This window comes from Python bivittatus, unplaced genomic scaffold (assembly GCF_059951505.1).
Source record: "Python bivittatus isolate LINGU-HERP-01145 unplaced genomic scaffold, Pbiv_v1 ctg000740_np1212, whole genome shotgun sequence".
Lineage (NCBI taxonomy): Eukaryota > Metazoa > Chordata > Lepidosauria > Squamata > Pythonidae > Python > Python bivittatus.
The window spans coordinates 1,409,541-1,435,682 of NW_028277106.1; the positions used below are offsets into that span (position 1 = coordinate 1,409,541).

General features: G+C 44.4%; 1 protein-coding gene across 5 annotated transcripts in view; it reads right to left on the reverse strand.

Moving 5' to 3' along the window:
- Window positions 1-26,142, reverse strand: part of EXOC6B (exocyst complex component 6B) — a 245,396-nt gene that overhangs the window by 194,357 nt on the left and 24,897 nt on the right. For all 5 annotated transcript variants that reach the window (XR_015793513.1, XM_088128712.1, XM_088128714.1 and 2 more), the window contains exons 2-6: window positions 13,955-14,120; window positions 11,509-11,556; window positions 10,663-10,753; window positions 10,527-10,572; window positions 4,450-4,654 (exon numbers count right to left, since the gene is read on the reverse strand). Coding sequence is in view for 4 of the 5 variants with exons in the window: in XM_088128712.1 (XP_087984838.1) it covers window positions 4,450-4,654; window positions 10,527-10,572; window positions 10,663-10,753; window positions 11,509-11,556; window positions 13,955-14,120 (556 nt within the window). In the remaining variant the exon portion in view is untranslated. The remainder of the gene's footprint in view (window positions 1-4,449; window positions 4,655-10,526; window positions 10,573-10,662; window positions 10,754-11,508; window positions 11,557-13,954; window positions 14,121-26,142) is intronic.

Genomic DNA, 26,142 nt, shown 5'->3' on the forward strand with positions numbered 1-26,142 from the left:
TAAAAAGAGAAAGTGCTCTTGCGTCCATGTTTTCACCCTGAAGAGACACAGCAGGCACCAACACCTTGGAATGGAGGCTATTTTCTGCAATAATGATATGAAGGTGGTCCAGGAATGGTGCACTATGGAACACTCAAATCATCTGAAAATCATTTTCCAGGGGACCCCAAATTGGGGTGAAGAAACCTTGTCTTTCTTCCTTTGTCTTTTGGAGGAATCTCACACCAAACATGGCACACAGCAAAATGCACTGAACAGTTCCCACTGTGAGAGCCCCCAACTACAAATCCAAGTGCGTCAATGGCAGAAACTCGGTCTGTGCAGCCCAACAGAAAGTCAGCGAATGCTGCAAAACCACTACATCAGCCATTAACTCATGCAACAGCAGGAACTTGTCTCCATCATAAGAAGAACAGCACAGGACAACAGCTACTTTCTGCTGCTCTAAAGAGCTTTAGAGAATTTCTGCAGAAATAGTTCCATCCAGAGGAGGAAAACTTTCACTCTCCTCAACTGGATGCAGTATTGTAGCCAAATTCTTGTGGAGTGCCTGTACAATATCACTCTCCTTTTTTTTTCCTGTCCAGATCAAGCAAGCTTCCCATTTTTTTTTCCTGACATACATGAGACCACTAAAAAGTAAAGACCTTTGAAACTCTTGGCCCAAAGCAGTTACGGATAAACAGAGCAAGTAGGAGAACAGAATCTGTACAGTTCAGCCATCAAACTAACCAAATTTGTAATAATTCAACATGCCACATTTCCCAGACCACATGCATGCAATGGATTGTGAGAATATCTTGATTCAGAGATAGATGAGAAAATGGGACCAGTGGCTTGGGCCATTTAATTTGCAAGCGATAACACATCCCACTGATTTGCAGAGACCAAACCAAAGCAACAGGCAACCACAGAAAAAGGCAGAGACGGCCTGCAGAGCTTTAATTTGGCATTCTCAGTCCTATCATTTCTAAACCGTTGGGTTTCGGCTCAAGACAACACCAGCTGCCATGCTGCGATCTGGAGCACCAGGAGCTGCCAAGGCAGGCTACGGGGGGCCTCAGAAGGCAAGGCATCTTTCGGACCTTAAATGCTCACAAGCACGGGTTAGTCTCAAAAGACAGAACTTGGACACTTTTCCTTGCAACATCATCCAAAGATGCAGAAAGGCTCAGATAAGAAGCAAAAGAAACTGCCTGAGCAGCAAAGCAAGGCTCTCCAAGGCCACTCAACACAGAGAAGAAAATCGGGAACGGATGAAGAAAGAAGAGAAGCACTCTTTACTGGTATAAAAACAACTCTTTTTCAGCCATCCATCAGTGCAGGCTGACCAAGGGAGAGTGAAGGGGAGCATGACATTCTTGTTGCGGTCCCTGCTTCTTCAATTCTGGAAGGAGATGCAGAATTCTTTTCTGTGCTCCCAACAAAGATTTTTTTTGGTTGTTGTTTTCCAGCTATTATCCTCTACTGGAAGACTCTGTTTAAAGACCTTGAACGAACTGCCATAAAAACAAGAAGGGATGCTCACCTACTTGCTCCCCTCCCTTTTTTTCATACACATCAAGAAAAAGGGTGGAAGAACTGAAAAGTTATGTCTGAAACCACAAGTAACCTGGACAAGGCTAAGAAACTTAAGTTCAATCCAGAAGAGAGAAGGTACTAGTAGCAGGCAGAAGGTGGTATTTAGTCAACTTCAGATGCATTGAAGAGAGGATGTCAAAGCAAGCGACAGGAGAATTACATGAGCACTCTTGTCTTGGGAAGGAAAGGATTAAGCGACCCTGCTTTTTATTACCTACCTGCTTCAGGGGCCAAGTTAAGAATCCCCCACCTCTGACCTAGGCACAAACTTGTAATGAACACAGTCCATGGCCCAAGGCAAAGGGCTATCCATTGATAAAAGTTAAATGGAGGGGGCACTTGACAAAAGAATGGCGGGGGGGTGTTCAAAACCAGAGGAAAACAGACCTGCTTAGAAAAGTCAAGCTGAGAGACATTTGGGGGAATGAATGAATGAATGAAGTATGGCTATCTTGGCTCATGTTGTATTGCTCCAACAGTAAGCAAAAGAACATGAACTCAGGACTTCTTCACTTGGAATGTTTCAAATTGGGAGAGAAAGCATCCTGACAGCTATGGGTTTTAGAGGCCTTGTTCATCCAATACCTTAGTGATCAAAATAACTAATGGAAGACACAAAAGGCAAAGAACAAAGTAAGAGAAACCTTATATTCTCTCCTCGCAATTGGTAAACAGCTTGAGCTGGACATGGGCTGTCTTTGTGAAGAGATACATTCCCCGTCAGTCGGGCACCAAAAGACAAGTGAAAGCTATTAGCACTTTCAATGAGTACAACATTGCGACTTTTCCAGAAATATGGTTGTTTACATTGCCAACAGTTAAGTATTTCTGTAAACAATCAAGCTTCTAACTGCTCACATCAGGTAGATCTGGATCATTTTAATGAAGCCAATTTAAACACCAAGAGTCAAAATGCCCTCCCCTAGTTTATTGGTTTAGAGAGAGCTTAAGGACCACCATGGCAGTTGTTGACAGGGAAAGCCAGTTTGGTTGGTTAGTCTGTTGACAAAGGGGGACCGAGAGGACGCCTTGCATATTAACTCGATCTTCAGTTAGGACGGGAACAGCCAGGATGCATCTCTAAATATCTAGAGATAGATGTCCATGCACGGGCTGTTGCTTATTGAATATGTGCATTACAGCGTGGTATAACTTTCCCATTAACCGGCAAGGGATGTTCCCCGTGACATCCTTTATGTGACTAAACAGACATGTGTAAGACGGGGAGGGAGGCCCTCTCCCAGATGCATATGCACACGCACACAGTCTCAAAAACAAGGGCAGCAACTCCATCTTCCAATTTGAACTTCACTGTGTGCCTTCCCCAGCTCTGCAGTCTTAAAAGGGAGCAGCTTCCTTGACTGTAACTGCCTCCCCACATCTCCCACACGGTCCCTGTTCCCCAAATATCCTTCCCTTCCTTTCCTCCCAACTCACATTCATATGATTCATGCACTAGCAGTAAGGTGTCAACTCAAACTTGGCTGTAGCTACCCAGATATGGCCATGCTAGAGAAACATCTTTATTACCTAAAGAAGTGAAACCATTCAAAGCAGTTGTTTCCCTTCAATCACCATAAGGGAGTCCCTGCAATTTAAGCCCATCATTTTTTCCATTCTTTAATAGACCAAGTGTTGCCCTTCTCAGCTTCAGTACCAGGTGGCAAGTTGGTGCTGATAGGACCAACCTTTCTGCCATGAGGAAAATCTAGCTCCCAGAATATCTCCCATACTAGCAGCAATCCAGTTTTTGTTTCCTCTCCCCAGGCAAAGCAAATGAGAGGACAGACCCCCTTTTATTCCATTTACTTCCATCCAGAACCAAGGAGTAAGCATCACGGGAGGATAAAGTGTTACACCAATAACCTTCCAAGAGCAATGCAAGCAGCTGGCTTTTTGTTATAATCTGGAATCCAGTCTGGTCACACATGATAATTTAACCAAGCTGTCTATTACATACAGTGGCTAGAGTCACACAATATACTAAACCTGGTTATGCAATTAACCTATTTTCTGGTTTCACGGAATATAGGACAGAAGGCGGAAGGCATGAAGCAGAGTACGGGTGTGACAGAAGCCTGAATGAACTGCAAGACTGGAAAAGTGTGGAGGGCTACAGTCAGCTGTGTCAATATTCTTCTTTTTTTCTTATCTCATTATATAGGGACTGCTTCTTGCACATCTTCTGTATGTTACATAACTCTGTTTACCGTGAACAAGAATCGAGTGATGAGTATATACACATACATAATGAAAAACTACTAAACCGAACTGGCTGCTTTGCACAGTATGCTAAGCCGCCGCCGCCGCCACCAAAAACAAGACTTAGCCTGAGCTGCATCCTGAGATGGGGCTCCCAATGCGACAGGACTCAGAAATCAAAGCCACCCCCACGATGTTCTGAGGCTAGAAAACAGACACCAGCCCCTACCAGCACTGTGTTATTTGCCAGTATGCACAGGAGTACAAGGTTACAGTGGTGCATCATGGCCACACAGGAAGAGCCCTGAGGCCCATCTAATCCAGCATTCTGCATCCCAGGGGGCTAGCCAGGTGCATTCAGAAGGATCACAAGCATGGACAGACAGGCAATATCCTTCTATTGACATTCTCAGCAGCTGATATTTAAGATAGGCTGCTTGTGATCTAGGAGGGAGGAAACACCATCGAGTTTAGTAGCCCATGAATTTACACAGCCCACAACTTGCTGTACATGGAAAAGGCTTGGAACAAATATGGATAATTAAAAACAATGTCAGGAAAGAGAAAAATCTGTCCCAACAAGGGTTCAAAACTAATATCCCTGGTCACTTGCAAGAGGTGCTTCAACTGGGAAACCAATTTGGTCTCTACTACTTGGTTCCTCACCTGTTTCATTGCCGTCTCACCAATCTTGTCAGAGTGTTTACGGATGCTCTCCAGGAAATCTTTGAGATCAGACATGGAAACTTCCTTGATCTCCTCACGCAATTTCGGAATGTTTTCCACCATGACCTTGCAGAAGCGATAATGGCTCACTTGAGGCAAACACATATGCTCAAGGTGTTCTAAGGTCTTCAATGCAGGATAATGTCTGGAAGAAAGGACCAACTTTTCTCAGAAGCAGGTAAGATCACTCACTTACCCACAACCCACCAGGTGATCATAGGCTTGCATAACCTTTAAAATGAGAAACACCAGGAACCCACTAAATTGCTTATATCATTGAATTAATCAGTGTAAGAAGGGTATTGAGCTTTACTGGTCCTAATTATCTCACCACTGATGAGAAGTCAAACTGCACATGAAGGAATGGCTCCTCCTCCTCTTGCATATTAAGCGATGGCTACTCCTTAGAATTATTTTCTCCAGTGGGTCACAAAAATAAAAATTAGTGCAAAAGTATAGAGAAAAATGAAAGCTGTAATATAGAAAGAGAATCTCCAACAGAAGAACAAGAAAAGGTGATGGACATGAGAAAAGCATGAGTAAGTCAGTTGAGAGAGTCATGGAGCACAGCAACCAGTGAAATGAAAATCAGTGACTGCTATGAACCCCAGTTAACCCAAATGCAGTTGGTCACAATTGGGCAAATAGATTGATATAGTCTTTTGCATCAATTGCAACCAAGAGGCACAGGCCAAGGGGAATATTTCTGACCAAATTTCGGTAATTATATGAATAGAGATGAAGGCCATTTATGACTCTTTTGCTCTACCATTATGTCTGGAGAACTCTGGGACAGCGGTCCAGCACCTACTGATTGTGCAAATAATTCCTTGCTTGCAAGCCCCAACAAACAGTACACAGGAGCAGGCAGAGGACAGGCTAGCTGGCTTCTGAAGGCCAAAATACTATTTACATTTATTTATCAGGCAACACACACACTTCTATTCAGCTACAGGGGTGACTTAAGGAAACTTCAGGTGGCCTTGCAGGAAGAATCAGGCAAGTACTTCCCACCACATACACACAGCAGTAAGACTATGTGCATTCTGAGAACATACTGTTTACCAATAGACACAAGGAGAACTATCTGTATGATGTTCAGCTGATAGAAGAAATTGTTTTAATTGGAAATGTAAGAAGCCTTCAAGTGCAGCCTGTGTCCCAAATGGGCTTATGTAAAGCTATTTTCAATAAAACACAATCTTTCTGGTGAGGAGCCAAATGGATTAGGCAGGAGGGATTCATGCAGACCCGGCTTCACTTTACAACACTGAAGTCTTACTAGCAGGTTCTTGTCAGCTTTCCCAGGTAGACCAGACAGGAAACACAACCAGATGAGCTAATTCTACTTTACTGGAAGGCTACATTAACAGAATCTTGCAAGTCAGAAAGTACAAATCTCCTGCCATCTCTTTTACCACCTGATAAGTTAGAACGGTCCCTTTCTGAGTTTCTTTCTGTGCCTGTTATGCAGCTGCGGGCTACGCCCCCCTCTTATCTGATTGTTCCCTAGGCAGCATCTCTTCCTCCCGTCTCCCAAGGTCATTCCCACATACCATTACAGTTCCATGGAATCAGCTAGAAGGTCACCCAAGGCCTCATGCAACTCACTACAGTTACAGACCACCCCCTTGGCCTATAGAATTGTCCAAGGACACCTCAGAACTTTCTCAATGGGGTCTCCAGCTATTGACCTCCAGGAGAATTTACACAGCGCTACCTGTCACTGTAACAAACCCCAGGCCTACAAGAGAACAACAAGCCTTGTATCACCTTAAGAACCAATACAGTTTACATGTCTTAGTATTTACTGCAACTGGCTAACACCAAAGATCCATCTGAAAGAAATGGTATCTTCCTTAATAAGGAAAACAGTTTCCAAGGAGGAGCTGCCAAATGCAAAATGGGGAAAACTCACCAAGGCAGATCTAACATTTTCCATCCAACAGGGTGTTTTACAAAAAAGAAAAAGAGAATTTGACTGTCCACAGAAGCTGTTGGTGTAATGATTTAATGAACTCCACTTGTCTGTAAGTTCAAAATTATATTAAACCTCATAATATTTTTTTAAAGCAGGAAGAAGGAAAAAAAAAAGGCCTGGGATATTATTTTACTTGTTATTATATCAATTTATACACAACTATGATCTGGAAAGGGCAGTGCACATAAGATTAAAATCAAACCAAACGCAGTAAGAAGAATAAGAAAAGTATTATGGTTGGTCGCACAGTCAGCCAGAAGTTTAGACTGGATTTGGCATTTTTATCCACCTATCAAATCCTTCCCAAAGACCTGGGGTAGGCAAATGTTGTTGTTTGATGGTGGTAAAGGTATCGTCGCAGGATGTGAGCTGTTCCAAGTCAAGCTGCCTTTTCCAATTGACTGATGATTTTGTCAATGCCAATGGTGTTCAAGTGGTGCTCCAGATGTTTTGGGATTGCACCTAAGGCGCCTATTACTATTGATACTATCTTTGCTTTCTTTTGCTACAGTCATTCGATTTTTATTTGCAGGTCTTTATATTTTGTGATTTTCTCCAATTCTTTCTCTACTATTCTGCTGTCTCCAGGTATTGCAATGTCCACTATCCAGACTTTTTTGCCTTTCTTACCAACAACTGTTACATCTGGGGTGTTGTGTGGCAGGTGCTTGTCTGTTTGAATTCTGAAGTCCCAGAGCTTCTTCATTTTCTATGACTTTGTCTGTTTTGTGGTCCCACCAGTTCTTGCTTGCAGGCAAATGGTATTTCTTGCAGATATTCCAATGCACCTTTGTTGCTACTTTGTCATGCCGTTGTTTGTAGTCAGTCTGTGCGATCTTCCTGCAGCGGCTAACTAGGTGGTCTGCTGTTTCTTCGGCTTCCTTGCAGAGGTGGTGGCAGCATGATGATGATGATGATGATGATGATGATGATGATGAAGAAGAAGAAGAAGAAGAAGAAGAAGAAGAAGAAGAAGAAGAAGAAGAAGAAGAAGAAGAAGAAGAAGAAGAAGAAGAAGAAGAAGAAGAAGAAGAAGAAGAAAGAAGATTATGGCATAAACCAGCAATGGTAATCCCAGTGATTATCGGCATGCTGGGTGCCATACCAAAAAATGTTGGACAGCACTTAGAAAATCTTCGTATTGACAAAATTTCCATCTGTCAATTACAAAAGGCCACACTGCTTGGATCCATACATATACTACACCAGTACATTATGACATCCAGTTCTTGGGAAGAACCTGACGCAAACGGCCAACGCAAGCTAAAGAACTGGCAGCTATGATTTCATGTTGTTGTGAATAATAATAATAATAATAATAATAATAATAATAATAATAATAATAATAATAATAGTCAATTGCAAAAGGCAGCTTTACTTAGAACAGCATTTATTTGTTTGTTTGTTTGTTTATATTTCAAATTTAGATACTGCCCATCTCACGAAAAAGTGACTCTGGGCGGTTCACAATAAAACAACAATAAATATTAATTAAGATACAATAAAAACAATATAAAATACAGTAAAAATAGAATAAAACCAGACACATTCGCAAATAATAATATCTTCCAATATGTTGATGTTCAGTAAGGTGTTAACATATGGGAGCATCTTCAAGGTGCTACCCAGCCCCAGGGTTGGTTGCCCCTTTTTTCGCCCCACACCAGTTGGCAAAGCCAGGTCTTGACTGCTTTCTGGAAGGACAAGAGAGTTGGGGCCTGCCTCACCTCTGGGGGGAGGGTATTCCATAGGGCAGGGGCCACAGCAGAGAAGGCTCTCTTTCTGGACCCCTCCAGTCCACATTCTTTCATCGACGGGGTCCGCAGCATACCCTCCCTGCCTGACTGGGTGGGATGGGTAGATATAATGGGGGTGAGACGGTCCCTCAGGTAACCCGGCCCCATGCCATGTAGGGCTTTAAAGGTGATAACCAACACCTTGAATTGCACCCGGAAGCAAACTGGGACCCAGTGCAGCTCACTCAGCAAAGGTGTAACATGTGCCATCTTTGGGGCACCTAAAATTTTCCGTGCGGCTGCATTTTGAGCCAGCTGAAGCTTCCGGATGCTCTTCGAGGGTAGCCCCGTGTAGAGCGCATTGCAGCAGTCTATGCGGGAAATGACCAGGGCCTGAGTGACTGACTGGAGGGACTCCCAATCCAGAAAAGGGCGTAACTGGTGCACAGCACGTAGTTGAGCAAAGCCCCTCCAGGCCACGGCTGCCACCTGCTCTTCGAGCAGGAGCCATGAGTCCAGGAGGACCCCCAAATTACACACTGGGTCTGTCTGGGGCAGTGCTACCCCATCCAGGACCAACGATGACAAAATCCCGGATCCAGAGGAGCCATTAACCCACAGCCACTCCATCTTGCCAGGGTTCAGCTGAAGCCTGTTGTTCCCCATCCAGACCCCCACAGCCTCCAGGCACCGCAAAAGGGTGGCCACAGCATCACTCAAATCACCCAGGATGAAGCCGTATAACTGGGTATCATCTGCATATTGATGATCCCTCATCCCATGGCGGCGGATGATCTCACCCAGCGGTTTGATGGGAAAGTACACAACCCTGCAGCACCCCACAGAGGAGGGGCCGCGGGCTGGACCTCTCGTTCTCTATCAACACCGAGTGGGACCGGCCTTGGAGGAAGGAGGTGAACCAACACAAAACTGTGCCACGCACCCCCAACTCCCCAAGCCGACCCAAAAGGATACCATGGTCGATGGTATCAAAAGCCACTGAGTGGTCAAGAAGAGCAAGGATGGATGCTCTACCCCCATCCCACTCCCACCAGAGATCATCCAAAAGTGTGACCAATGCTGTTTCAGTCCCAAATCCTGGCCTGAAACCTGACAATACCTTTAACACCGTCAAACAACAACATCTGCCTATCCTAGGTCCTTGGGAAGGACTCAATAGGTGGATCAAAATGCCAAATCCAGTCTAAACATCTGGCTGGCTATGCAACCGACCATAATAAGTAGAAATAAAACAACTGTGGCAAAAGAAAGCAAAGATAATATCAATACTAATAGGCACCTTGGATACAATCCCAAAACATCTGAAGCACCACTTGAATCAGCATTGACAAAACCACCCCCAGTCTGTTGCAAAAGGCAGCTTTACTTGGAACAGTTTCCATCCTGCGACAAATACCTTTAACACCGTCAAACAACACCTGCCTATCCCAGGTCCTTGGAAAGGACTTGATAGGTGGATAAAAATGCCAAATTTTTGGCACACAGTCTAAACATCTGGCTGTGTGACCAACAATAATAATAACGGCAGCCAAGGACAATCTTACCCCCAGTCCTAAGAAGGACAAACTCACACTAATTCTGCTACAGAACTCCCCAAAATTTACTATTTTGCTCAAAAGTCTTCTTCACTCTTTATTCCTTAGGGGAAAAAAACAATTCAAATGTTGACAACAAGCACTTGATCAACAACCAACAACTTTGTTTTAAAACACTTGTCACACGCATCCAATTTTCAGGCCATGGAATCTATTCCCTTCTATTGAAATGGTACCTTAAAATTGGTGGAACATGGAGAAGAAATGTGCTCCTTTGGCAGGAAGAATGATTTGTGCTACCAGCACAGACAAGGTGAAAAATTGAAGTACAAGTTGCTCTACCCATTTTGCCTGGAGATAAGCGATGCCCTCTGAACACGAGAAGAACCACTTTCCATAATAAACGCTTTAGTCAGGCAGCCTTGGAAAAGCCACAGGAAATTCACCTAGACAAGCCCCAGAGGAAGGACTGCCCTGCATGCTCTTCCCTCAGGCTGGTCTGGTAAACTAACAGAGTCGTGCTTCTTGCACTAGAATGTGCGTGGAAAGTACACAACACCCAGCTTGCCGAGGAGAGCTTCCTGATGGATGGGGCCCAACTTCTAGGAGGAAGCCCTGGATGGGTTGGGCAGCTCCCAATGTTTGCTACTCCACACCTCACGGATCTCTGCGTTAGTCAAGCCACAGCCTCCAGAGCCTTCCTTAGACGTTGGCTGAAACCCAGAGCCACACTTGCACCCTTACCTTTTGGACTTCATCTGCTCTCTTAATTTGCTCTCCATCTCCAGAACTAGGCAGAAGAAACAAGAAAAATACAGAAGTCAGGAGGAGGAGAAGACAATCACCCAGGCGCCTCCGTGCTCCTCTTCAGGTCTCTCACCAGGAAGGCACTGTGTGAGTTTGTCCACGGTGGCAGAAATATTCCACTGCTGTAACCGGCACCGCTTCAGCTCTTCCATTGCGCCCACCAGCTGTGAAAGAGACTGGTTTTACCACAGGCAGCGTGTCTCGCCCAGGTTTACAGAGAGGCTGGCCGTGTGCCAGAAGCAAGCGCAGAGTCCACCTGCGCGGACAACCAACTCCTGCACTCCTCCCGGCAGGCCGGAGGGGCAATGAGCTGAGGGGCCAGGTTTTAGTGGCTAAGACGCAGGGCTTAGGTCCCACTTGTGCTGCTTGGCTGGAAACATTCAAGGCAACAGGGCAAAGTTAAAAGACAGACTGTCTGGATGGATTCACACACCACCGGCCTGACCCATTCTGCCCCGTAGCATCATTTTTATGTATTTATACAGCTCTGCCAACAAGTATGCAGCTTTGTGAGGACAAACGGCTAGTACACTGCCTAGGAAATTTAAAAACTTCCTACACGGCAGTTTGGTTTCAGGCTTAAGGGTAGCAGGGCATGGGGGCTGGGCGCAGGCTAAGGAAATGGCTCAAGAAGGGATTTGCAGGAGGCAGAAGAGGGGCCTCTCAGGCTCCTCCGAGAAACCCTTCCAAGGACGTCAGAAACCGAGGAACAGAGATCTGGGGTGAGAGCGGGAGTTTGCAACACCTTTCAGGCTAAAAACCAGCACAAAGCAGATTACAACTTAACAATACCACATCCACGCCCAAGCCAGAAAGATAGATTCAATTTGTAAGCTATTAAAGTAACAAAATACAATAAATAAAATTGCAGCAAAGGCTTGGGGTGCTTTTTCAAAGAGAGGAGCCAAGGCTTCCTTACTTGCTTGCTTTCCAGCTGCAGTTTCCGATTGGTATCTGTCACTTGGTTCTGTAAAAGAAAGCCATGGCATTTTTTTTAGGGTTGTTTAGCTCATGAGACCAGCCACCCAGAGTTGCTAGGCATACAAATTGGATAGATAAACACATAAATCTGGTTACAGTCCAACAGTTACAAAGGAAATGAGATGATGAATCTCAGGCCTGAATCACCTACATGTCATTTTTCCCCATGAAAACCAAACCCAGCCAGGAAGACCACAAGGTGGTTAACATGACTGGATGTCACCATGTCCTGGACTACTGGGAGATTTTAACAGACATTATCAGCAGCCTCATGCACATTCCTACTTTGGGACAACTCTCCACATGGGCACTGGGATGAGGAAAGGGGCCTTGCAGAGACTCCAAGTCTCTGGAGACTCACAAATGCCCAAAACACGGCAGGTACATTTGACCCACACAATTGCTATCACCCTCCTCTCCTGCCTGCAAGCTTCCCAGAGCCTAGAGGGAGTGACTAGATGGGCCTTTAGCCTGACCCAGCAGAACTCCTCTTATTTGGTAATTATTAACTGCATTTAATTTGCTTTTCGTACAATTACTGTCTCTGCAAACAACTCACAAACAAAATGATAGGACAGTGTAGAGGAAAGAGAGAGGAGGGAGGTCAGTCCTTCCAGGCCAGAAAGAAGGGTGAGCGAGAGGTGCCAGCGGTGTGCAGGCCAGGCTGTTGATGAGGCCAGAGCACGCCAAAGCCAGGGCCTGCCATGAATCCCGCCGTATGAAGAGCCGGCAGGGAGGAGGAACCGAGGAACCCTCTCCTCTGGCTGGGGTGCTCTGCCTATTTGCCATGGCCTCCTCCCCAGAGAGTGGGCGACGCAACCTCCCTGCCCACGTAGGGCAACGTGAGCCTGCCTCTGAAGGTGGTACCCAGTGGAGTGGAATGCCCTCATCGGTTGAAAGACGGGGTTTCCAGAGGAAGGAAGCCCATGAGAACAGATGTGGGGCTGCCCTGAAACTACCAGCTTAATGCCAGCAAGGCAATTCATGCTGCCAACCTGAGAAGTTCAGCAGTATACAAACACCACTCCCTGTTCCATCTCCTCCTATCTCCAAAAGGACTGTCATCATTTCCACCATCAGCTGTTTCCATCAACCTCAAGAAAGTTCAGAATTGTCATTTTTAGTCAGGAAATGCGCCTAGTTGATTCATCTACCACAGTGCTCCCAAACTGCTGGCTCTCTCAATTAAGCTACATAGAGCAATATAAGCATGACAAGTGGAGTGACTTTTAGCTTGAAAAAGGCTGACTGAAGCCCTGCCCTGGCAACCAGTCAAAAGATAGCAATCCTTAGTCCCACAGAAACTCTTCCTTCCCTCGCAATTGCTAAAACCCACCCAAGTGGTGGTTCCTGCAACTCATCTGGCTCTTGCTCTACTTCTGGGAGTCAATCCTGAGAACTGAGAGGAAAGGATGCAGATTTTACAGTGAAACTGGCTTCCCATAAAGCCAGGGAGAGAGAGAACAGGATAGAGGCATACTAAGAGAAACTGGATGAACAAAAGCTCTCCCTTGGATCTGCAGCCTGGATCATTGGGAGATCAGACGGCCACAAAAACTATGGTGCAGCCAGGGAGCACACATGCTCTGAAATATACAAGTGGACTCCTGAAACTCTGCAGACTCCCCAAGTGAATCAAGATTTTTTTCCGGAAAGCCAAAAGAAGCCCGTATGTGTTGTTCTTGTGGGCTGTCCTGGTCATCTGGCAACAGGCTCACGAACAGTCCTTTGGCTACGCAGCATCCTCTTCCCTAAATGGACAACTAAGAAGAGCTGAACTCTGGCTTAGCATCTCAGCGAAGCCTTGCACCCTCTGCTCCCAGCATCCAAGAGGAGTCAATGAAAATAATTCCACACCAGCTGGGGTCTTCTAAGGGCATTGGAGCTGCCACCTCTCCCAGCAACGCAGACCCCAACCCACAGCCCTGCAGCATCCTTACCCAAGAGAGTGGGAAAGCCTCCTTGTGCTGCTGGTTACTCAGGGTAAAGGAGCTGGCTGACTCTTGGGGATGGGCAGGACCTGAGCACTACATGCCATTAGAAAAAGAACCTCCCCCTTGTGGCAGCAATATTTGTGCCCTGAAGCACCAACAGGATTAACAGATAGTGCAACTGACAGCCTAAAGGTCTGCTCTGCCACCTCCTCAGCACCACCGCTGAAGGCAGCTAAAGCTGAGGATGGCTTTCAGAAATTGTCAATGGCAAATAGCAGTCCCCTTATATGCCTGGACCTGACTGCAAGTGCTTGCTGTATTCCACACAGAGTTCCGCCCTCAGTCCCTCACTAGCCTTCCCACAGGTGACTAACTTAGATTTCATCTGACCTCCAAGATGCTCCACACCACTTAGACCTCTTCAAACACCTTTGGCTGAACATTCTTTACCTTAAGCTTCTGCGCTTCTGCCCTGACCTTCAAGAATTCTGTGATTGCATCCACAAAGCCCTGGTAATGGAAGTTGCACATCTTCTCAATCTCACGGTCATGATTCCGGATGCGAGCATCCAGTTTCTCCATGAAGCGTCCATGTTCTGCACCATCGTAGACAGACCTGGATAAAATAGAAGGTATTAGACAGGCAGGCACCCAGCTGCTGCATCCATGAAAATGCTGAATTAAGCTATTTTCTCAGTTCACATAATACCCAGCATCATAAATTAACCCAAAGAACTGGCTTCTCACAACTCACAATGCCACCAAAATATAGATATAAAACCAAGATACACACAACAAGCTTAACATGTTGTGCTAAAACATATGCTGGTCTTCACTTGTCCTGGTGAAGCCTGTAACAGGAGTCCAGCCATTTCTTGCCAGACTCTAGATTCTTACCCACTCCCCATCAGGGGAAGGAGGAGGTGGCTTCCTCTTAGCAAAAAGGGGAGGCCTTAAAATAAACGGAGCCCTGTCTTTAGGGCACACCGTTAACATACGGAGCTTCACAGAGAATCTTTCCATCTCAACAATCTTTCCCAGACAGCCTCTCAGTTTCAGTTTCATCCTTGTAATCAATCTAAATTAACATTACAGTGGAGAATTTGGGGTCTATTTTGGCCGGCAATCCTAAGCCCTTCAAACCTCCCTCTTGACTTAACGTATTCTTTACAAAATAATACCCCTATGAAAATTATTGGTCAGAATACATAAGATGTTCACAAGTGCAGTGAGACTTGGAATAATGAGTTGGAATGTCCAGAATTTCCTTCCACGGAAAAATGGATGGGTTCAGCTAACTGATGGGCCCGCTCTTTGGACGGAAGTTAATTCACACAGCAATTTTGTTCCAGAAGAGTCACTGATTTTTGCAGATACAGTACTCATGCCAGGAGAACAATGAAATTTTGTTTGCAAAAACCCAATACTACAAACCTGGAAGGATCCTGTTCTCCATCAGTTCTGCACTGACTAAAAGGACTTATGCTTCTCTTTCTATAACGGAATGTGCATTGTACTGCTGGGAATCCCATTCAAGCACTATTTAGAAAAAATGCCTATCATAGTTCGTATGTTTATTGTCTCATATTTTTCCTTCTGTTAGATAAACTGACTGAGAGGTCAGTTTGGGTGCAAAATGTGGTGGGAATACATACGTAAGATCAGGCTTGAGTATATGTGAGAGGTGCAGGTCTTTGTAGCTTTTTTCCTTTGCTTTTCTTTTTGCATTATAAAAAGTAAACAACCCTAGAAACAGAGGCTATTATTGGCTGTGAATAAGCAGCTGCCAGCCTGAGCCGCGGACCGTTTTGTATCTGAGCAGGGCAGACTCATTTAATCAGGCAAAAAGCAGCAATTCTGGGTGCTTGGCAGAAGGAAGCAAGAACAGCAAGGCCATCTCATGCCCAGGGGAACGGGGAGGAACATCCTGGGTAAAGAACATTCTTCCATCTGACCCTTCTGGAGCGGATGGGACGCCGGGGAGGGGCGGGGGGGATCAGGCTGCTGCAGATACTGGCTGTGAGCTGCTTAGTGCTGAAATCATCACCTTTCCTTTGAAGAGAAACTGTCTATGCCTGCAAGCCCCGCTTTCAGAGAACATGGATGCTGGAGGAGAGAAACCTGCTGGGTTTATTGCTGAATTTCTCATCCCATTCTGAATTCTTCCATTCTATTTCATTAAGTGGCTTCTACCATTCTAAATTAACAAATCCACCATTTAAAGCCTTCTCCATAGTCTTCAGTGTAATTTTTCCACTGCTTCTGCTCTCAACCATTACAAAACTTTCTACCTTTTTATCCCTGTCTCACCACTCTCAAAGAAATTTAGTTGAAATTGTTCCTCTAATTACCATTATCTACCATCACTATCTTTCTCCAACCGAATCCACCTTGATCATCACTACAAGTTACCAACAACTTGGATGTTCCCAAGCACTTTCTTGATGAATGGTCTAAGATACTGTTCCTTCAAAAAATGTAAGAACGTAGTACAACAGACGCACACATATACAAACAGAGAAGCCATGATTTAACAGACTAACTGGGCCAGTTACTCCCAAATGTCCATTTAATCACAAATTATGTCATACGTGCTTATAAATTTAACTTGCCTCATCCAGACTACTTTGGATGCAATAATTTTATATATTATTTCGTGGGGATGTCTGAACAAACATTTGGTCTACTGTATCCAAACTCAGCTACATGGAGGCCCTTAAATCAAAGTTTTTTTTATATTAATACAGGTAACCCATGACTGTTTTTTTTTTTATAAAAAGAAGAAATAATGTTGAAATGTAACATGTTTTAATGATATTCTTTATTTCCCCTTTATGTTTAACACTGATTACAACTCTTAGTAGGATATATAAACTTGCATATGGTGGCCTATTTCATCACTTCCTGGAGTAAGAAAGTCTTAGAGATGCTGTGTCAATATTTGGTCTTGGTTTAGTGATTATTAAAAATGCATTTTCAAAAAAAATACGTTGAAGGAAAAAGTAGTAGAATCTTCAATATCTTTTCATAAAATTTCATATTATCTGTAAAGTTTTATCTAAAAGTCTTCTGCTTTTTCAGTAGTTTCACTGTAGCCCCTGAAGGATGATCTGTCAATTTCTCCTTTTCATTCATAGGCGAATAGCTTGTTCGACTCCCAAATCCAGAACAGCTCACAGAACATGTTCAAATTCTTTTGGGAACACTTCTGTTCTACAGAACAAGTTTAAGAAACACTGACTGAAGGCAATGATACCAATAGAAGCAAATATGTACAGCTCAGGGTTGTGGAGTCCGTGGGATCCTCTGAGCTTGGTTGTTTTCTTGCAAACGTTTCATTACCCAGCTAGGTAACCTCTTCAGTGCTAGAATGGAGTGGGGTTTGCTCTCTGTTTCTATACAGTGGCACACCCTACCAGTGTTGGTGGGGGTGTCGGTTTTGTTTTATTTTTCCCTCTGGTAGTTCCTTGATTAGGGTATTGTTTAGTGCTTGATTGTGTGCCTGGTGGTAATCTCTGCTTCTCTGGCTGATGATTGCTGGTGAGGCGGTCTTCTGGTCTTTTGTCTCTTTTGAATAGTATGTAGATGCTATTTATCTCTATGTGTTTGTTGATGGCTGCCTTGTCTGAATACCAGGCTTCCAAGAATTCTCTTGCATTTTTGGATTTACCTTGGTCCAAAATGCTGAGAGTTTCCCAGTTAAAACTATGGTTCAGTCTGTCCATGTGTCGTGAGATTAAGGAGTTTTCATCGTGTCTTCTGACTACTAGTTGGTGTTCATGGATGCGCTCTGCCAGCCTTCTGCCTGTCTGTCCTACATAGTGTTTGTTACAGTCCTTACACTGTATGTTATAGATGACTCCTGTTTTTTCTTCTTGTGCTACTGGGTCTTTTGGTTTGCTTAAGATGTTTTGGAGGGCTTTAGTTGGTTTGTGTGCTACGGTGATGCCATGTGGTTGTAACAGTCTGTTGGTGGTTTCTGAGACGTTTCTGATGTATGGCAGTGTGATCCTTTTCATAGCTTGAGTAGGTTGTGTTGTAGTAGGTTGAGTGGTCAGGCATTTTTTTTATAAAGTTGCGTGGATGTCCATCCATTTTGTTGGAAGATGTTGTATAGGCGGTCTGTTTCCTTTTTCTGCTGTTCTGGGTTGCTGCAATGCGTTTGTGCTCGCCTGAATAATGTTCTGACACAGCTCCTCTTGTGGGAGGTTGGGTTGTTACTTTGGTAATGGAGTACTTGATTGGTGTGGGTTGTCTTCTGATGAACTTGGGTTTCTAATTTGCTGTTGTTTCCTCTGCTGATGAGGATATCCAGGAAGGGGAGCGTGTTGTTGTTTTCTTCCTCTCTGGTGAATTTTATTCCTTTGTAGATGTTGATAGTTTCATATGTCTTCTCTAGTTGTTCCTTTTTTATTATAACAAAGGTGTCATCTACATACCGGACCCATACTTTAGGTTGTATGTGTGGCAGTGCTATAGCTTCTAGGCATTGCATTACAATCTCTGCTATGAGTCCTGACAATGGTGATCCCATGGGTGTGCCTCTGATTTGTTGGTATATTTGTCCATCAAACTGAAAAAAGGTAGTGAGGCAGAGGTTAATGAGCTCCATGATTCTGGGTTTTTCGATCTGGGTGTATTTGGTTAGGTCGGGTGTGTTGTGTAGTACTGCTGATATGGATTCTTTCGCTAGTTCTGGGTTTATGGACGTAAAGGGTGCTGTTGCATCAAATGAGGCCATAATTTCATCTTCATCTATGTGTACGTCTGATTTTTCTGGAGGCACTGTAGTGAGGAGTTAATAGAATATTCACTCTGAAGGCAATGATTTGGGAATCACTAGTATATTAAAAGTGGTCCCTAATAAAGGAGCCAAAATCTTAAAAGATTGCCAAATTAAGCAAGACTTTAATTTTCTCATTTGAATTGTCATGGTTTTTGCTATTCTCACTCCAAATTTTGCAAGGTTACTGTCAGGGACCCCACATCTCATGAATTGGAGAATGAATTTCAATTCTCACATGCACACATTTCATGATGTCTACACGTGCCATGCTATTAACCTCTAGTTTATCTAGGGCTTCTCAAACCTTTCCATTACAACACAGTCATCCACATTCAGAATAGCCCTGTTGAATTCTGTCAGACTCATTCAAAACAGCAGGCTATAGGTATCCACCAACAAAGTATGTATCCCAGAATCTATTTGGATATCAAGATAATTGGCCACTATTCTCTTTTTATGTTAGTTCATTCTTGGGTGGTCAGACAAGCATCCTTCATTGGATGGAAGGGCAGGTAAGAAATAAAAAGCTTGAGCGGGACACTCCGAGCTTCGATCCAGAAAAAGACTCCAACAAGGCACTCACAAGGCACAGCTATAAAGAGGTTTTGTGACAGCACAATCATCATTTGAACAGGCCTCTCTAACCAATATTTTAGTCATTTCAAAAGGGATAGAAGGGGGGGGGTTCCCCCTTAAATATTTCATCTTTTCTTGGAAAAACATGAAAAAATCCCCAAACCCAATCTAATTTACCTTTCTCTACCACTCCCCCTAACACACATCTTTGACCATGATGTACTGCTACACTGAAATCTTGATTTCATAAACCACTCAGGGAGAGATGTCCATCATGTCAAAAGATGGAAATACTATTGAATGTAAATGTCCGGGTCTTGTCTGGACTACTTCAGACACAATAGACTTGTCTGTGATTTGGGGGAGACGTCCAGGCAGAATGTTTTCTGTTGCATTCAAAGTCTCCTAGAAGGAGGTTCATTAGCTTGAGATTTCACTATAGCTAAACTGAACGTTCAACTACCGAGCTGCTTGGTTTACTCAGAAAATGTGAGCCACTAAGTTTCCCCTTTATCCCTAACCCAGCAGTGGCTAGAAATGGAGCCAAGAGCCAAGGAGGTGGCTGCAAATTCCAGTTAGTCTAGAGACATTTCTGCATGGCATGGCATGCCAAGAGTTTAAAAAAAAAAAGGCCTAGTTTGCATCACCAAGTCTCAAACCATGCCCCCTTGCCATGCCATCTGCCTGCCTGTCCATTTTCACTCTCCTCAGGGTACAGACCAAGATTCAAGGGCCACTGTTCTGTCTCCAGACCTTCCAAAGGAACACAGGAGATGAGTTGGTGGCCAAGTGACATTGGAAAAGGAGCTTCCTCTTGTGATGAATTGGTAGATCGAGAAGAGAAGAGAAGAGAAGAGAAGAGAAGAGAAGAGAAGAGAAGAGAAGAGAAGAGAAGAGAAGAGAAGAGAAGAGAAGAGAAGAGAAGCCTTGTGAAAAACTCTTATGATTCCATAATACCACCCTCCCAAGATACTGAGAAGATAAACTTAAGGGTTCTTATACTGAGGTTATCATTTGGGGGACAGTGTCAGATTTTAAACTTTAAAGATTTATGTCTCTGATAAACTTAGAAGTCACAATGCCAAATACATGGGCCAAACACATGGTCTTCGCCACCTCTAGCCGCCCTAGATCCTGTGAGGATCTAGGATATGCCTCCCCCATCTTCCCAGGGAGAGGAATGACTTATTTGTTGGGTACATCCTTGTCTGACAAGGCTGGAATCCACCATCTTGTGACTGCTTACATTCATTCATCTCAAACTCACAACCCTGCACTGCAGAACCAGATCTTGGCCATGTCCCATGTCAGGTTGGGTTTAGTAAACAGAGATATGGTCTATTGTTGCAGCCGCACATATTTTGCTGCCAAACCTCTTTGAGGACATACCTGAACACTAGTTTTGTTTCCCACTTCATCTGAGTGAGGGTATTATAGTTACCAATTTTGGAACAAGCCAAAATCTAAATCTTTAACAAGGAAACTTCCTCATTCAGAAAAAGTAGGAAGGCACTCTCCAATAGGTACTTCCTGATTTACTTTCAGCAGATGTTGCACTCTCCAGGTCTGGAAGCTAAGCAAGGTCAGGTTGGGTCAATACTTGGATGGGAGATCACTGGAGCCATAACAGGTTTCAGGCTAGGTTGGGAAGTTGCAAGAGATCCTGAAAGAAGGCAGTGGCAAACCACTTCCACCCCGTCGCTAAGAAAACTGCCTGACATTCAAGAAGCCATCAAGCACCAGGTTTGACTCAGGGATCATTACCCTTTTTCTGGTTTAATGCTCCTCCTTTGCTCCTCCTTCCTATGGTGCAAAGGGGCTGCATGTGCAAACGAAAGCCTTGTCTGCATCTCGACTTCAGTGAGGATACAAGTGCCCAGAGTAGCCACTGCGCTGGCCACAGGGGTTAATTCTGCAAGATGTTTCCAGCAGAAATATTCCAACAAACTGGCCTTGACCAGATGATTTCTTAATTGATAAATTTAAATATACCTTGTTTGGATGACTTTGGTTACCTAGACATTATACTAAGAAAAATCAAGGGGATGTAGTGCCTTCTGGGACATGAGTCCTGCTCCCACCAACCCCCACCCGAGTAGAGAAAGCTGCAACTGTATTATTTCACAGAGAACAGGGCACAATTCAGAAGACCCTTGCTTTCGTCTTGTGGATGGTCATATAACTAATTCTTAAATGAAAGAGCAAGCCTGAGTTTTTACAGAATGTGTCTGGAAAGGCATCCACATAGCTTATTTACTCCTCCCATTCCCACTTCTTTCTGCCAAAGACTTTCGGGATTATTTTAAAGCCAAAATTATGAAGTTCCCTTTTCCTAATAGGAACAAAATAGAATAATGCAAAATAAAAACATCTGCAATAATCCACAAGAATAAGGAAATGTTAATTCTAGGGGTGTGCATGAAATGGAAAATGTGTTTTGTTTTGAAGCCCCGAAAAAAGGTTGCATCCTAGAAGTTTAGCCAACCCATTTTGGATGAGCAGAAAGAAATCTCAGAACATTTTGACTGTTCTGCATTTCAGCCAAAACAAAATCTGGAGGGATCCTGGAGTGATTTTAGAGGCAAAGGGGGACAGACCCGGTCCCCCCCCCATTCCCTCTGTGAGCTGATTTTCCCAGTAGATTCCCTTCCCTCCCTCAGCTGCCATCATAAATATCCCGACTGTGCATCTGGGCCTTCCTGGGAAGGAAAAGGCTTTCATCATAGCACATCCCTCCCAGGACTTTCCTTCCCCCACCCCCACCCCCATTCGTCTTCCCCCACAACCACTTATGGACCAAACCATCCAAAACACACCTGTTTTGTTTCAGACACAAACCACCCAAACTGTTCCAAGCACAGACCAATTGGTGTATGGGTTTTTGCACATCCCCAGTTAATTCCTAAAGTGAAATCAATATGGTCATACACAGAGTTCATTTATATTATATATGTGACAATACACACACGCACACACTGCACAGCACACACCAGAGCTGTGCAACACGTCAGATCCAGTTCCAAAAGATCTGCCTGCAGCTCCTGAAAGCAGCAGCATCTCTTCCCAGGTTGAAAATCTCATCATCCTGCTGGCTGTCAATCACCTCCCTGAGGAATGAATAAAGCCATTTCCTCCTCAAACCTACCAATAAAGCAAACTTGCAAATAAAAGCAAATCAGGTGCCCCCAATAAGTTTTCAGAGGCCTCTGGTTAAGCCTGTATCCACTGAAAGTCTCTCTCAGCTCAGTCTTCAGCAAAAGATGACCTCGGCGTTCAGGCAACTGCATAGGGGCCTCAGGTAGGCCTCTGATTTTCCTCTCCTTTTTATCAAGCCACCTGAGAAGCAGGCTGCAAAGGCAAAATTCTCCTGGGAACTCTACCTCACGTTCCTGATAAAGCACAAATGGTGCTTGTAATCACCACAAAGATTCCAGGACTCTGGAGGTGTGATGGAGAGATGTGAACCTGAGCATGCCCACAGAGAACTAGCCTCCAGAGTAGAATGGATTCCATTTCAGGAGAAGACAGCAGCAGTTCCAAGGAATCCAGGATCTGAGCAACATGACGACTTTCTGGGGACTGGGAAGGTCTTCTGTTCTGGGTTTGATTAATAAGTAGAACAAAAGCCCAGACCACACTTAAAAGGCTAAAAACGCAATGGCATTCTTTAATCCTTGGAGATTTTCTTTCCATTAAATGTAAAAGCAATAGAAACTTCCTTATTAGGAAAGTTAAAAATAAAGTGGTACAAGAAGTGAACTACTGATTCACATACAAATACACATTTTTTGCAGTGTGCCCTGGAAAAGGTCAGTGAGAGTCTGGACCAAGGTGGTCTGGACCATAAACTCAGCGCTTGTGCCACTGCCTGCCCCCAGGCGCCCCCAGAGCCCTCACGCTGTGAACAGCCTGGCAGGACGCAAACCAAAGGTACCCCTAAGATCAAAGGCAGCTCCTAAAATGCAATCGCCAGTGCCACCTTGGCCCTTCCCTGTTGGCCACACAGCTCTCTTGCATCCTGTCCCCAGAAACAGACAGTATTCACTATTCTTGCAGCTGGAGTAGAGGCGCTTACAACATTTCTCTACCAACTGTCAACCTGTTATCCAAAATGGTTCCCAAGTAGACTATCTGGTCCTGCTCTCCACTGCTGGAAAAGAAGGAGTAAAATACACACTTTTCATCTACCCAGAGCAGCACTGGATCTGCCAAAACATGGACTTTACAGAACAGTGTGACTGCCTCAGTTTAAATGCATATTTTTGCTTAATCTTCACTATAGGCTGACCACGGCACAGACCCCACGTCTTGCTCTTTTTCTAGTGGGAATATAAACCAATTTCAGAACTTACAGTGGTGCTTACAAGTTTGTGAGCCCTTTTGAATTTTCAGTATTTCTGCATAAATATGACCTAAAACGTGATCTGTTTTCCACACACGTCCTAAAACTAGATGAAGAGAACCCAATTAAAGAAATGAGTCAAAAACATTATCCTTGATTTATTGAGGAAAATTACAAAAGCCAGTCTCAGCCAAATCCCAACATCCAGCTGAAAAAGGAAGACAAGGACTTAGAGCTCCTCAAGAATCGCAACCAAGAATACCTCCCAAAGGTTGGCCAGAGACGTGTTTTCACAAAAAGAGAAGAATGGACTAGATTTCTTCCTCCAAACAAGGTTCCATCCTCTTGTTTTAACTGTCATCCCTGAGCACTTGGTCCTTCAGTGAGTCATTCCTCCCAATCTAATTCTTCTTCTACCACAAAAGAGAAAATGCATCCTTTCCCATTTGGTTGCTAGACTCACTTGGATTACGCAGTTACATTCATTTGCAAGCAGATTCATTTAGTTCTCCACTTTTTTATCTCTCTCTCTCTCTCGAAGTTCAAGAGTGGAACAACCATCAGCTACCTCCTCTACATGGATGACATCAAGCTGTATGCTAAGAGTGAACAAGACATCAACTCGCTGATCCACCTGGAAAAGCATGGCCAGATGGTAGTAAAGAGAGCGAAGGTAGTTAAGACTGATGGGATGGAACTACCAGAGGGCCACATAGCAGTCATACAGACCAACTACAAGTACCTTGGTATCCCACAGTCACATGGGAACCACGATGAGGACGCAAGGAAGACAGCAACATCCAAGTACCACCAAAGGATAATACAGGTCCTGAAGAGCCAGTTCAATGGGAAGAACAAGATCCACGCCATCAATATGTATACCCTGCCAGTAATCAGATACCCTGTTGGTATAGCGAGCTGACCAAAGGAGGACATGGAGGCTGCCGATGTGAAGACCCGGAAGCTTCTCACAACGTACAGAAGTTTCCACCCCAACTCCAACACTCAGAGACTGAACCCCAGCCAGAAAAAGGGCAGGTAGAGTCTGGTGAATGTCCAGCCACTGTCCTGGACAAAACCCAGCACATCCAGGAGTACATCAGTAAGATGGCACCCAAAGATGAGTTGCTGAGAGAACACTGAGGCAGCAGCAGGCACGGGAGGAAGTTCAAGCAGAGGAAGTGCCATGGCAAGACAAGACCCTGCATGGGATGTACCATCAACAGATAGCTGAGATGGCTGACATTGGGAAATTCTACCAGTGGCTGGAAAGTGCTGGACTAAGGCACTGATCAAAGCAGCACAAGAACAGGTACTAAGCACCAGATCCATAGACAGAGGGATCTACCACACTAGACAGCACCTAAGGTGCAGATTGCGCAAAGAGGCCTCAGAGACAGTCCAACACATAATGGCAGGACCTAAGATGCAGGCAGAAACAGCATACACTGAACGGCACAACCAAGTAGCTGACATTGTGTACAGGAACATCTGCAGAGTATATGGGATAGACCCTTCCAAGTCCAGAAGGGAGATTCCACAGAAGGTCATGGAGAATAACAGGGCTAAGATCCTGTGGGACTTCCAGATCCAGATGGACAGGTAGCTACTGACCAATCAACGTAGTAGACAAGGATCAGAAGACAGCAGTGGTGATAGATGTAGTGGTGCCAAGTGATATCGACATCAGGAAGAAGGAGTATGAGAAGATGGAGAAGTACCAGGGCTTGAAGGAGGACCTAGAGAGGATGTGGAAAGTAAAGGCCAAAGTGGTCCCAGTGGCGGTAGGAGCACTTGGGACTGTGACTCCTAAACTGGGAGAGTGGCTCCAACAGATCCCAGGAACAACATCAGAGCTCTCTGTCCAGAAGAGTGCAGTGCTAGGAACAGCTAAGATACTGCGCAGAACCCTCAAACTCCCAGGCCTCTGGTAGAGGACCTGAGATTGAGGAAGACACATACCACTCATAGGGGTGAGAGGGGATTACATTATATAGCCAGGCTGAACAGGGCAAGCACCACGTCTATTCTAGACATGGTCTTGACCGTATTTGCAGAAACTGGCTTTGGAAAGCAAATCCTTATTCAGACAGCCTGCTAAGCTTTCATCTTTCCTGTACTCCTTGCAAAATAATTCTTTCTCTGAAAAAAAGGTTCTTTGAAATGGCAACAAAGACTTCCCTATTCATTTCTCACACCTGAAAATGAAGGGTTTAAACTTCATTTATGAGATCCAGTTTGGTGTCGTAATTAAGGCACCGGACTAGAAACCAGGAAATTGTGAGTTCTAGTCCTGAAGCCAGCTAGGTGATCTTGGGCCAGTCACTCTCTCTCAGCCCTAGAAAGGAGGAGGCCAGGGCAAACCCCTTCTGAAAATCTTGCCAAGAAAACTGCAAGAATAGTCTAGTCAGTTGCCAGGAGTCAAGACTGACTCGAAGGTACAACAAACAAACAAACCTTCATTTAAACTGTTTTTCCTGTATTTGTCATTAAAATAAAGAACTGATCTAGGAATAAAGGGGGTCCCCAAGCACGTGTCTCCCATCTTCAGGGCCATTGTGCCAAACTAACAGCACTGCATGTTTTTAAGGGAACACACAGATTCAAATGAACTGGTGGACCCAAATATCAGTATTCATGCATTAGATACTAACCAACTGAGGATATATCAAATACATGCAAAAATGTGAGTCTTTGTTTAGACTCACCATCAACAACCGAAAGCAAAGGGCAAGAGAGAAAAGCTGTCTGGACACTTTTGGAATAGGCATTTGGAAAACAGCTTTCTTCTGGAGAAACAGGAAAGCCACTCACTATCTAGACCAACCTCCTTCAAACCGATTCCCTCAGAATGTACTGGACTACAGTTCCCATTATACTTTCACATGCTAGCTACTCAATGAGCTATCTGGAGGCCACAGATGGGAAAGCGTG